Source organism: Macrobrachium rosenbergii, chromosome 1, assembly GCF_040412425.1.
Source record: "Macrobrachium rosenbergii isolate ZJJX-2024 chromosome 1, ASM4041242v1, whole genome shotgun sequence".
NCBI classification, from domain to species: domain Eukaryota; kingdom Metazoa; phylum Arthropoda; class Malacostraca; order Decapoda; family Palaemonidae; genus Macrobrachium; species Macrobrachium rosenbergii.
The window spans coordinates 36,556,930-36,570,615 of record NC_089741.1 but is presented as its reverse complement, the minus strand read 5'-3'; the positions used below and the strand labels follow the sequence as shown (position 1 = coordinate 36,570,615).

Sequence of the window (13,686 nt, the reverse complement as noted above, 5' to 3'; positions counted from 1 at the left end):
CTTCTCCTCTCCTTATAACTGTTTTACAATTGGCTTTGCTTTTTCATATGTTATATCATTTACTGTATACTTTACTCATGTGATATATTTGACATTAAAGAATTTGTGTATTAGCCTTCACAATAATTAAACATCCAATAAAAAATTTTCCTAAACTCCATTCACCTGGCATTCTTTTTCCCACTACCTCCAGAATCTGCCATACATTATATTGGAGCAAAAATCTAACGATCATCTTCCATGCCAGAAAAACATATTTTGAGAAGCATTCGCTCTATGCATATTCTCACCTAACTGCTCAACTTCTTCAACTTTACTTTGCTTCAATTGCCTCTAAGAAAAATCCTTCGAGCAAGCCTCATGAAAATAAAGAAATGCGAAGTCAGTCACCACACTGGCACCCTTTATATTAATAATTTTCACTCTTCAACATACTTCCATCATAAAATGAAAAAGAAAATTACAAAATTAGGTAACTGAATACAGAATTTTAGGTAATGCCCTAGACTTTATTCAAGATTACAGTAACTTACCAAGTATTCCACCACGAGGAAGCTGACTTTTCTCCACAGCAACCATGCCAAAGCTTTTCTTTGGTGGGGCATCAATGGCACTAAAAGTTCATCCGGATCTTCTTCCTCCACTTCATCAACATTGGGAGCACTTTCTAAAGCATCATGGAGTTCTTGCACAGCTTCTGCTGTCACTCTGATCATCTCCCGTTCCCGCTCTTAAAAAAAGATTAAAAATTTAATTCCTCCAGAGTATAAACAAAATTTTGGGGGAATTGTTTCCATTGCACTGCAAACGGAAAATCTGACAATCATAAAGTATATAAAGTATCCCTTCACATTATAGAAATTATCATTACAATGCTTACTTTAATACTTGTAAAAAATCTTAAAAATATAAAATTTTCTGATATAGCAAATGGTTTGTGAAAATGTCCGTCCTTAAAACAACAAGGTACTTCAGAATATATTCTAATTTCATACAGGTAAAAGGTTTAGCACATAAATTCCGTTGTGTACTTACTCAAGAGATTTTTCTCCATAGTTGCGAAGCACCATAGTCCATCGCAATGTCATACATGGCATCCATATCAAATGCTGCACGATTACGTTATAATCCTTTGATGCTGATACTACTGTAGACTCAAGCCCATAGTCTGTTAACTTTGACTGCTTGTAGTGCATCTTGGGTCCTTCCACTGGAAAATATTAAACTGTCAAAGCTCCCAATGAACAATCTATTTTAAATTATACAGATTACACTTTAATTAAAAAACCTCATCATTAATAATTAACAAAGTAACCATACCACCGAGTTAGGCTACCCCAAAGGCTTTGTTCTTAATGAGTAGTTTGGATCTTATTTAATATGCTCCAATGCTCCAAAAATATTAAATTCCTAAAATACACCAACCACAATAGTTGCTTGAGGTGGCTTTTGTGCACTTACAAACTTTTTTGAGTGAGTACACCATCCTTATCTTTCATGTATGGCTTATGTTTCCTTGAAACTCTGAACTACACTTTAATACAAAACAAATATATGTTAAGACAGGAAGAATTATACATACACTGTATGTGGATCATCTGCATTGATAATTTAGTGGTGGTAATAGTGTTGTTATGCATCTTTAAAGTGAAAATTTACTAGAGCACTGGAGTGCCTCCATGAACCTTAAACTAAGTAGAGAAATGTTCACCTTCGATGACTCCCAAGAGAATCATGAAGGTTCATACTTAAAAAGGATTACATATAGATAACCACAATGAAATTCATACAGTATATAGAAACAAGTAAAAATTATTAACTATATAGGGAAAATGTGAGTAAGAAGGAAAAAATGCAATATGAAGGTGAGTCATTGTAAAGGCTAGACGCAGAACAACAATGAAAAAGGTACAATAAACAAAGAAATAGGAGCTTTCAAACGAAACATGATCTTTCAGTAGTAAATGAAATGTTTAAGTCTTAACTTCTGACTCAAAATCACAAAAGATGTAGAACTGAAAGTTATCAGTGATTGGTCTTACTAAATTTACCCATTATTAAGTCTGCAAGTAACAAACAAATAATTTTTTTGATAGTTTCCAAAAATAATTAAACACAACACAATATACAAGCCTTAAGTTCAAAGGAAAAAAGTAATGCATATATAACCATGAGCCACAAGATGTAGGTATTACTGTGCAGATACAGTATATGGGTTCTGACAACTAACTGCACTGTGAAAAGAATTACCTGTGATAATATCTGGTTGGGTCGTTTTCATCTCAATATTCTCCTTAACTGCAACATCATTACATCCTTCTAAACTGGCTATGCGTGCTTTAAGCCTTGCTCCGCCATCTGGAAGACTTCTGGGGTTTGCTGCTCGATAGACCATCTGATACGGAAATCAACATTGTTACCGAAATTTAATGATTTAAGCATATATATATTACTTTTTATTTTAAGTATCATTCATGAGAGCATTTTAACACTGCATGTGGGTTCCAGGAGTACTGAGGGCAAACTTCCAAATTTTTTTTTTTTTTTGTCCCACTGTATCTTAGTAATTAAGGTCATTTGCTCTTATCACCCATTTTCATTATTACACCAAACACACACAAGCTAAATACCATTATGAAAGGGCATGAAAAATTAAGTCTACAGTTAAGTTATGCATCAAAATTGTAACATTAAAAGCAAATGAAAATGCATTATCAGAATATCAAAATTACCTTTGTCATTTCAGCAATCTAAACATTAATAAAAAGCATCAAAACTTTAGTTTCTTATTCCTAAGATCTATAACAAATTGAGCAAAATTTTAAAAATGCAATAGGCACTAGCAATTTACATTATTTGGTAGAGGCATAAAGGTAACTGCCTTGTCTTAACAATCAAGTTCACACAAAAGCAAACGTATTTTTGAGTTCTTCAAGCTTCTTCTTCTTTGATTCTAATTCCCCAAGCAGTTCAGTTCCAGACGACTTAACCTCTGCGACCACCTGTGAAGTTTTTCCCTGATCTACATCAAAACTGAAATAAATAAAACATTTAATTCAGCCTTGTCACACTAAAAACTCCAGCATTTAGAGAAAACAGAAGTATGGAAAATGTCTTGAAAGTCATTGAATTATATTAGTAAAGGAATTCCCATTCAGATATTGCTCTCATAGTCCAAGTTGACAGATGAAGAAAGTGCAATTAGGCACATAGCTACTGACCATGCAAGACTAGAGGTACTAGGAAGAAAGAATTGTTGGATGATCTATCTGCAAACACCATCAACAGAAGACAAAGTGTGTAGGAGAGGTCTGTGTGAAAAGAACAGGGAAGATATATACGAGAAGGAAATCGGAGATCATCATCATACATAGAAGAGAAAGCAGATGTGCTGGCAACAAAAAAATAAACTGACTATTCAATATAAACAAAAGTAGAAATGAGTTTACAGGAATTCAACAGAGCTAGAAATGAGTCTAACATATCTTGCTCGTTCTAATTTCTCCCCAGCAATTATAAATGATCCACAATAGTGGGCCGTGAGTGACATATGAATGCACTTGTCTTAAAACATTGTAGAAGAACAGCACATGTATGAAGCTAAAATATGTGCAGGATGTATCAAAGGACTCCTGCATCAGACAGTAGAGGCCACTCCTTGAAGTACCTAACATCCCAAATTTCAAGCGTATTAACTCCAGTTGGTGCTGTGGCCAACTTACTACCAAAACCTTAGGAACAGTTTACAATGGATTCATGTCACGCATCAAACAGAACATTTGTGCAAATAAGTGGTTAATAAGTAACTGCAAGTTTATTCAGTCTCACACACACACACACAAAGAATAGAGAACAAAAATCAAAGTGGAAAAATCAGTTAACACTGCCCACAGATAAAAATAAAAGTAGCCCTCAGTTTTTATTACAGAGTAAAAAAAGAATTACAAAACAACAGCAATGAGAGGCTCATGAAAGTCTGTCAGAAGTTACAGTAAACCTAGCATAAGCAACAAGGGTTTGTCCACCCATTAATATTTTGTGACCACTAACCGATACATTTCTGAAAGGCTTCCTTTTCGCCGTGCTATTTCCTGTTCCAGGAGCTGCATTTTCTTTCTCATTTTCATACCACCATCTGGGAGACTCCCTAAATCAGCTCTGCTATACCTAATCTGAAAAAGATCCAAAGTCACTTTCACCCCTTGACATGATTACAGTGTAGGTTCCAAAATCATAAGAAAACCTAAAAAAATTAACTGAAATAATTATTTTAAGGGTTATGATTACTTTTCAGAGAATTCAAAGTTCAATTAAGGGTTATAAAGAAAAGCTGTCAGTGACATAGAAAATTATCAAAATCAAGAAGTACTCAATACATTCACAATACCCTGTATGATGTATAATATGCATAATGAAAATAAAAGTTTATATAAAACTTATCATACCTTCTTTTTCTCAAGCTTCCTCTCCAATTCTTTCAGTGTTGGTGAAGCGGGTGTCTGAGGACTGTCAACCACAACAATTGAGGATTCCAACTTATTCTTGGCTGGTGGACTCTTGACATAGGAGATATTGGCTACAGGAGAACGAGCCGTGCCAAATACTGACGTCTCAGAATGAATAGATGTTTCCTAAACAGAAAAGTATTAACATAAAATACAAAGCCACACATTCAATGAAAAGTTCTATTTACAAATCAAAATCATACATGGTAGTGTTGGCTGTACAGCAACTTAAAGAATAAATCAAAAGACCCTTTCAGAACTGGTGAAACAAATTTGTGAAATCTTCACTTATTTTCAGAATTTCTTTTTTATTATTCTTGGCTTCAGCTATACCTATCTAGGCCACAAAATCTAATCTTAAGCTTTTGCTACACCAGAGACTAAAGCCTTTTTTTTTTTTTGTGGGCAAACCATTGCAGTAATGTAAGTGACACTTCACACATTTTTATTTTTTATCATGGTCAAACCATGTTTCAGAACTATCAGTTATATATGGTCAGTTACGAAAGGAATACGGGTACGAACAGCAACCAAACTCGGCAATAAGTATGGAGTAATAACCAATTAATATGGTACTTGCAATTTTTATCATTTACACAATTCAGACACCTCTATTTCAATGAAAACAATTTTACTGAGGAGATTTTATTGATGTTTTCTCTAGATTTATATGTACAGTACTACACATTGAAATGAAGAACAATACGCCAAATGTCTATCACATCAAATTACAAGTATACTGTAGACATATTTTTTAATGGTGAAAATATCCATTGATATTTTTAATAATAATATTTTTAACCCTTAAACGCCTGTTGACGTAGCAAACATCGACTAAAATTGTCTGTTGAATGCCGAGTGGACGTAGCAAACATCGACTACAAAAATTTCAACCTTTGGTCAACTTTGACTCGACGAAATGGTCGAAAAATGCAATTGTAAGCTAAAACTCTTACATTCTAGTAACATTCAATCATGTACCTTCATTTTGCAACAAATTGGAAGTCTCTAGCACAATATTTCGATTTATGGTGAATTTTTGAAAAACTTTTTCTTACGCCCGCTCATGGTAACTCGGCCGAAAATTTCAGAAATTCTTTCGTCATTTTGTCGTAATTTTTGCACTGTTCTATATTAGCCGTTACATAAAGTTTTATATATGAAAATGTGCGCAATTTCATGTACAATACAACGGAAAATAACTCATGGTTGTAGCTTTCATCAGTTTTGAAATATTTTCATATAAATCACGATAACTGCCAAAATTTCAACCTTCAGTCAACTTTGACTCGACCGAAATGGTCGAAAAATGCAATTGTAAGCTAAAACTCTTACACTCTAGTAATATTCAATCATTTACCTTCATTTTGCAACCAATTGGAAGTCTCTAGCACAATATTTCGATTTATGGTGAATTTTTGAAAAAAACTTTTTTCCTTACGTCCGCGCCAGAAATTCTTTAAATCACGTTGTCGTAATGTTTGCACTGTTTTATATTAGTCGTTACATAAAGTTTTATATATGGAAATGTGCGCAATTTCATGTAGAATACAACAGAAAATAACTCATGGTTGTAGCTTTTATCAGTTTTGAAATATTTTCATATAAATCACAATAACTGCCAAAATTTCAACCTTTGGTCAACTTTAACTCGACCGAAATGGTCAAAAACGCAATTATAAGCTAAAAATCTTACATTCTAGTAATATTCAATCATGTACCTTCATTTTGCAACAAACTGGAAGTCTCTAGCACAATATGTCGATTTATGGTGAATTTCTGAAAAAAAATTTTTCCTTACATCTGCGCGCGGTAACTCGGCTGAACATCTCAGAAATTCTTTCGTCATGTTGTCGTAATGTTTGCATCATTTTACATTAGTCGTTACATAAACTTTTATATATGAAAATGTGTGCAATTTCATGTAGAATACAACAGAAATTAGCTCATGGTTGTAGCTTTTATTTTCACATAAATCACGATAACTGCCAAAATTTCAACCTTCAGTCAACTTTAACTCGACCGAAATGGTAAAAACGCAATTGTAAGCTAAAACTCTTACATTCTAGTAATATTCAATTGTTTACCTTCATTTTGCAATAAATTGGAAGTCTCTAGCACAATATTTCGATTTATGGTGAATTTTTAAAAAACATTTTCCTTACGCTTGCGGTGTAACTCGGCCGAACATCTCAGAAATTCTTTCGTCCCGTTGTCGTAATATTTGCACCTATTAGTTGTTACATAAAGTTTTATATATGAAAATGTGCGCAATTTCATTTACAATACAACAAAAAATAACTCATGGTTGTAGCTTTTATCAGTTTTGAAATATTTTCATATAAATCACGATAAATAGAAAAAATCGACTTTCGGTCAACTTTAACTCGACCGAAATGGTCGAAAACTGCAATTGTAAGCTAAAACACTTACAGTCTAGTAATATTCAATCAATTAGCTTCATTTTTCAACAAACGGGAAGTCTCTAGCACAATATTTCGATTTATGGTGAATTTTTGAAAAAAAAATTTTTACATCCGCAAGCATTACTTAATTCATGCATCATTTTGTGATCATATTTTCTGTGTTGCTTTGATCGTTTTAAAATTTGTTATATACCAAAATCATCGCAATTTAGTGTACAATACAACTAAAAAAATTAAGTCATTAGCTTTAACCGTTTTGCTTACAGCGCGATTTGTATACAATTATATACGAGTTTTTTTTTTTTGTCATATATTCCAATATTTATATATGATATTTTTTCATTTCTGATGGTTGCATACTAAACTTCAGGCAATGACAAAAAAATGAGCCAAAATGAACTCTTAATCTTAAAAACTAAGCGTGCTGTGATTTTTTAAAAAACTTTTTTTCCGCTTCGCGCTAACTCACCGAACGCCGCATACGGGAGACGTTTTTGTAAATAGGGCTTCGGCGTTAAAGGGTTAATGGACATTTTTAAGTTATACAGTATAGTATGACTTAATAGCTTAACAGACACTGGCTTATTATTCTTACTCCCTTCTCCTTTTTAGGAATAACTTCCTTTGCATTCATGTACATATTTTATATATATTTGGAGAAATCAGTAAAACCTCCTTAACGAAACAGTCACACATTTACATAAAGGCAAGCAACAAATGCTTACCCCTTCAACGCTGTTGACGCTGAGATTGGACAACGCTTCCTCAAGTTCTTGAATTTGATTTTTAATCTTGGAGCCCCCATCTGGCAATGCAGACAGGTTAGTTGTCCTTAATAATTTCTGAAACAGTAGGATAAAGGTGTAACATTAAATCATGAATGTTAGTGAAAATGTTCACTGCATCAGCTTCAATACCACTACATTATTGGGCTATGAGAGAAAAATATTTCTTAATAGAGTTCCAAGTACCTTTCCACATTCTATGTTAATGTTAAGTTGACAAACAGAATCTCAAAGTTCTGTTCACTTCCTATGATTAAAAGTGTTGACTTCTTCAACTTCGCCAATATAATCAGCTTGAAATAACTTCCCTGTATGGCAAACCCAAAAATGCCAGACAGTTACATGGGAAGGACCTTTCATCCTAGAGGCAATGCTATTGCATAAATTTCACAGTAGGTACAGAATTTTGTTCAATTACCACCTGAAAATTTGGATATTTTTATTTAATAAATGACTTACTCACCCAGTCAGGCAACATGATTTAAAACTAACTTGCCCCAATCAAGCTTTCAAAGCCTAACAGTTGGACAACCATTAATATTAATGCTACCCTACCTAATTGCTACACTCCATACTTTATTACTTTCAAGTATTAAAAGGAAAATAAATAAAAGAGGTGGAACTGCAAATTTTAGTATAAATAAAGCTCTGCTGTACAGTAACAGCTCAAATTAGAGAGACACTTTGTTACTTATCAGAAAGGCCAGAACCCCCTAAAGACCCTATAGCCTGCACGTTAGTATTTTCCAGATATCTTACAGTTAACAGCAATTCCACGTAGTTCCTACCTAAAATAACCTCTACATTACTCTTAACATTCAGTCTAAGAGATATAAAAAAAATGATCACATCCAAAAGGTAGCATAAGAAAAAATAACTATAATATGGTAGCTGACAAGCACAAAAGTCTGCTAAATTAAGATCTATTAAGTTGCAGGTTTACTTTTATCAATTTCCCTATTAACATTTATACTTTTGCAATTTCCTTATAAAATTTATAAAGTGTCTTGCAATAATTAAACAAAAACCCACCTTCTTCTCCTTCAATTTCATCTTCATTTCTGAGGATGTTAGATCTGCTACAACGAATGATGATTGTAGAGACTGGTTGCTTGGTGATACTATCAATTTACTGTCATTCTTGTTAGGTGAAGGGCTACAATAAGGGGGTGACGAGTTTCCTACAGATTCATTCAAAGTGCTGTCCTTCTGAGGAGTCTTTTGGACCTCTGGTATACTGACGAGGGAGCCTGAGGAATTTGGCAAGTTTTCTTTTATTTGTGGGGATTTCTTCTTTATTTTAAATTTGTGCCCATATTTTTCTTGAGGAGTGAGTGCCTTGTCCTTTTCTGGGGAAGACACTGGCGTAACCGTTTCTCTGACTCCAATGCAGGCACCTTGAGATACCTTTTCTACACTTTCTGGTGAGGCAGATATAAAGGAATCCAAACAACTTTCTGTTTGTAAACGACTTGGTGGTGTCGCAGATTTCAAATTTGTTACAGATGCCTCTTCATCATCACTTTCTATTCGACTGAACAATTTTTTCTTAATTACTGGAACGGGAGGACTTTCTTCTAAAGAACCAGAAGAATCAGCAATGTTGTGACTTTCATTTGATTCCTGGCTCTCAGTATCATGCTGAGGAGAAATTTTACCTTTTCCTTTCTGATAAACACTGGTATACTGAGGTATGCTGAGGTCACTTTCATCTAATATCTCGCTATGGGGTTCCTTCTTCCTTGTTCTGTTTTCCAGTGGACTTTCTGAGTAATCAGCTTCACTATCTTTCTGAGAAGAGTCGTCACTGTTGTCAGGACTGGATATCTTTCCACTTCGGGAATATTCAGACACATCAGATTCACTTTCAACTGAGGATTCATCACTTTCAATTAAACATCTGGTTTTAGATCGTTTTCCAGTAAAAATAGGACTGTCATTATCTTCATCTGAATCTGCTCCTGCTTTGTTAGAACTCCGCCAACCAGACGTGTCCAATGTTGGAGTGCTACTCATTAACTTTCCATTTTGCTTCTTGCCACTAACTTGAAGATGATCAAACATCTTCTCCTTAGGAGGAGATGATGCACTGGCACACAACGAAGAAGGAGAAGGTCTGGCAGATCATTTTTCTTGCTTCCGCCAGCAGGTTTTATGACTTCTTTCAAATTTGGAAGACTCTCTTCTTCTGAATCTGATATGATTTCTCCTTCTGATTCCAAAACAACTTTGTTTTCACAGCCTGAATCTTCTAATATTTCATCATCAGACTCTGGTACATACACTTTATCACTGCTACTCCTACAAACACACATAAAATGATGGTGGAATTAGTCTGTACACTGGATAAGCCATAATATCAGTGAAATTTTAATATATATAACATCATCCACTCATGTCCAGGTCACAAGCAAAAAATCTGTATTTAAAACAACTACTCAACTGTTGCAAAATGAACTAAGACATAAAAACACAAATTGAAAAACATTTATTTAAAAAGTACAAACCATTTCCTAATGTCTTTACCAGTACAGGCAGTCCCCAATTTATCGGTAGGGGTTCCTTTCTGACGGCGTGATGATAACCGAATAAGCGAAAATCAATTTTCTGTTATTGGCAATTGGCGCCTCTGTTAGGTACATATCAGCGCCGATAAGCGAAAATTGGCGACTTTCTGCGCTGAAAATCACAGATTTTCATCGCTAGACAACCCCCATAAAACCAGATCACCGATAACCGAGCCCGCCAATAACCAGGGACTGCCTGTATCAATATGTAAAAGAACATTTTCCAAACTGTCTCATTACAAGTGGTTAACTAGAGGATGAGGAAACCTCACTGCCTTATTTGTTCCTGCAGAACAAGGTGGTTCTTGCAGTCAATCATCATTATTTTAAGCTAAAAATAATTGATCAAAATAACAAAGGAAGTAACAATCTGGCTAAAGATACATTTGTGGAAAAATTAAATGAAATATAGAATCAAACTCTTGAGCCAAAACTCCCAACTGCAAAACAAATGTTGCAAATTGGAGTAATTTACTGAGGAATGCTAATCAAAAACAGCACAATAAAGGGACTATAAATATCTAAAAAGACTGCCTCATTACATAGTCGAAAATATCATGAACTACCACAAACACAAGCACTAGAGTTGGGTAATGGTTTGTGCTTTTCTTGGATCACGTAGCTTTTACAACAAACCAAATAAAATTTAGGACAAGAAAAGAATGTTTTATTTACCCTCTGGAACTACCACGTTCACTACGCAGAGGCCTAGGCTTGAGTAACCCGAACCGATGAGATCGGGGGTATTGCTAAAATCTTGGTCAGAGCTTTCTGGGGTGCCTGGGATAATATCCGGAGAGTTCTCCACCGAAGTCACAGGACCAGATTCTATGCCACTTGTACTGGCATCCGATGTCCTACCCCTCCACTGATGAAAACTCTGCCGCATAGAACAACAGCATTACACAAATAGAAAATTCAAAGCTTTCAGTTTATGATTACAGCTCTATCAATCAATTGCTAACAGTTTCAGATTACAAAACTTTAAAACAATGACTTTTATATTGCAGATCATATGGCTATGTTTAAGAAAATAATCAGACTTTTTCAGTAATGCACATTCAATTCTTTTTTTACATTCTAATAGACAGCACAAAGTTCAAAGTCACACGCCCACACACACACACACACACACACACACAGAACTTTCATTTTATGTTATCTTCCAACAAATGCACCCTATTTAGTATAAGCATATTCTTACAGTGTCATTATAAATTAGTTTAACCAAACTACTGAGCAAACATTTCTAGACACTTACAGGGCTCCAATGAAGGAATAGCTCTTAAATGAGAGATGAAAACTGGAGCAGGGCAAAGTTGAAGAAAGTGAACTACAAGGTGGAATGAGATTATAGGAAATGTAGGAAAATAAAAGGTAGAAAGCAAACAGCTGGAGGCTGAAGGGAACTCAAGTATCGACCCCCAAATATGAAATGATGAAATGATACCTTAATTAAAGTATGATTTTTTAAATATTCTACACGTTAACATTAGTCTTTCAGACAGAAGAAAGATTTACGGTACAAGTCTTTACCTTCAAAACAAAATCATAATCTGTATTATACCTTTAAGAAAAATGTACAATAATCTGCATAATACCTTTATGAAAAATGTACAATAAGTTATTAAGGAAAATACTGCATGTCCAAAGGAAATCAACATGATTTGCCATACAGACTTCACCATGAACACCCAAGTTTGTAGAACACTGGGACTAAATCTGTAAGTTATCTGATAAATGCATTTTTCTAAGTTAAGGTCAAGTGCTGAATATTTAGTTGGTATTGAGCTCAAAAGTAAACTTAGGCTACTCCCACCACTGATTGGAATGTAGGGTAAAGGGTCACAGCTTATTTGGGGGACAGGGGGGGATCCAAGGGGGAAAAGCACCCCATCTCCCTGCCAGGTAAGGCACAGCATCCATAATCCCTCTGAAACAAGATAGCATAGCATGCCTACTACAGTAGCCCTGACCCCACTCTGCATTCGATCTGGTTATTTTTTGGAAGACTCCAGCCACCTCCCACTTTATAATTTATATTTAAAAAAAAAAATTTTCTCTCAATACATAACCTTCCCAAATGCTTAATAACAGAGAAAAATAATGAATCAAATTATGACTTATAAGGTATGACAATACCGGGCCCCCAACCCCCTTCATAGCTAATACGGCAAAAATGTAACCAGTACACACTCCTAGGTTACATTAGGTTGGTATTTTTAGGTTCTTTTAGTGCCCTTATAGAGGGATGAATAAATCTGTTTGTATTTAGCATTTCCCAACGTTGTGAGAGAGAGAGAGAGAGAGAGAGAGAGAGAGAGAGAGAGAGAGAGAGAGAGAGAGAGAGAGAGAGAGTGTAATTGTCGTTAGTGAGTGCTTCGTTTGTTGGAAGAGGGATGAGGTCGTTAGTTTGTTTACGGCGCTGTCTGTCTGTGGAATATGTGAAGGATTTTTCGGTTTTTGAGTGAGTCTTGAGTCAAAGCTAGTGCCGGTCAGTCGTTTGGTCTTGGACAGTTTTTTGTGTGCTTTTGAGAGTTGTTGGTTTTCTTGTTAGTGTGCTGTTCTTGTTGTGTATATGGTTCATGCATCTCTTCTTTTTTTTTCGTTCGTTGTTGGTGGAGGGTCGGTTTTAAGTTTTGTTTTGTGGTTTTTGTGTGCTGTGATTGGCGACCGTGGACCTTTATCCATCTCCAGCAACCGAAGATCAGGGTGAGTGTTGTGTGTTGTTTTGTTTGTGGGTTTGTATTCCGCCACACCCTATCATTTCCTGGCCATTTCTGCATGAAAATCCCAAAATGGTTTTCCATGCAAAATGGGTAACTGGCATCTTTCGAAATGGGTGGCTGGGGTCTTCCGAAAAATTACCAACGATCCTAGGCTACACACAAGCAACAGGGTCATATTAGTAGAAAGTCAAGACAAAATGCCAAAAAAAAACTACTTCTGACGCAGAAACCTACATATTATAGCTTTAGCAGGCGAATGTATCCTGACCCACCGACCTACATCGGTAACATGTCAAATTAGGTTAGGTTAGGGAACTTAAAATGGCCGTGTGTACATGAAGTTTTCAATTTGGGAATAAAAACCGATAAATGCGTGAGCGAAACAAGAAATACCCCTTAGGGAACACTTTAAATATATGACGAATCTCGGGGTAAACATGGCCAATCTGACACGAGTCCAGGTTGGCAACCATATTCGGGCACGGGTATCTAACCTAAATCCTAGCCTGTGCCCACCTAAATGTCTAATTAAATTAAAACAATCATTACTCAAGCTTCCCTCACTCTCTATTCACGTTTTCCTCACTCTCCCTCTTACCATATTCGTATTATTCACCCTCCCGGAGACACCAAAACAATCACGATTTCTCCTCCAACGGGTTTGTTTTGATACT

General features: G+C 35.3%; 1 protein-coding gene across 1 annotated transcript; it reads right to left on the bottom strand.

Moving 5' to 3' along the window:
* Positions 1 to 1,031: 1,031 nt before the first annotated feature.
* On the bottom strand, positions 1,032 to 13,686 carry LOC136840203 (uncharacterized protein DDB_G0284459-like). Its single transcript, XM_067106707.1, has 9 exons — positions 13,611 to 13,686; positions 10,959 to 11,163; positions 8,749 to 10,017; positions 7,657 to 7,773; positions 4,446 to 4,631; positions 4,051 to 4,172; positions 2,922 to 3,033; positions 2,251 to 2,395; positions 1,032 to 1,210 (listed from the first exon to the last, which is right to left on the bottom strand). The coding sequence occupies exons 3-9, from the start codon at positions 9,778 to 9,780 to the stop codon at positions 1,032 to 1,034; spliced, it is 1,893 nt and encodes a 630-aa protein (XP_066962808.1). The 5' UTR covers positions 9,781 to 10,017; positions 10,959 to 11,163; positions 13,611 to 13,686.

What these genes read in the sequence shown, in the direction of transcription:
- LOC136840203 (XM_067106707.1), bottom strand. Translation starts at nt 9,780, where the DNA reads ATGTTTGATCATCTTCAAGTTAGTGGCAAGAAGCAAAATGGAAAGTTA. An exon ending in GCGTCAACAGCGTTGAAGGG is followed by an intron (nt 4,632 to 7,656) that starts GTAAGCATTTGT and finishes TTTTCTGTTTAG; the next exon opens with GAAACATCTATTCATTCTGA. An exon ending in AGCCTTTCAGAAATGTATCG is followed by an intron (nt 3,034 to 4,050) that starts GTTAGTGGTCAC and finishes TATTTATTTCAG; the next exon opens with TTTTGATGTAGATCAGGGAA.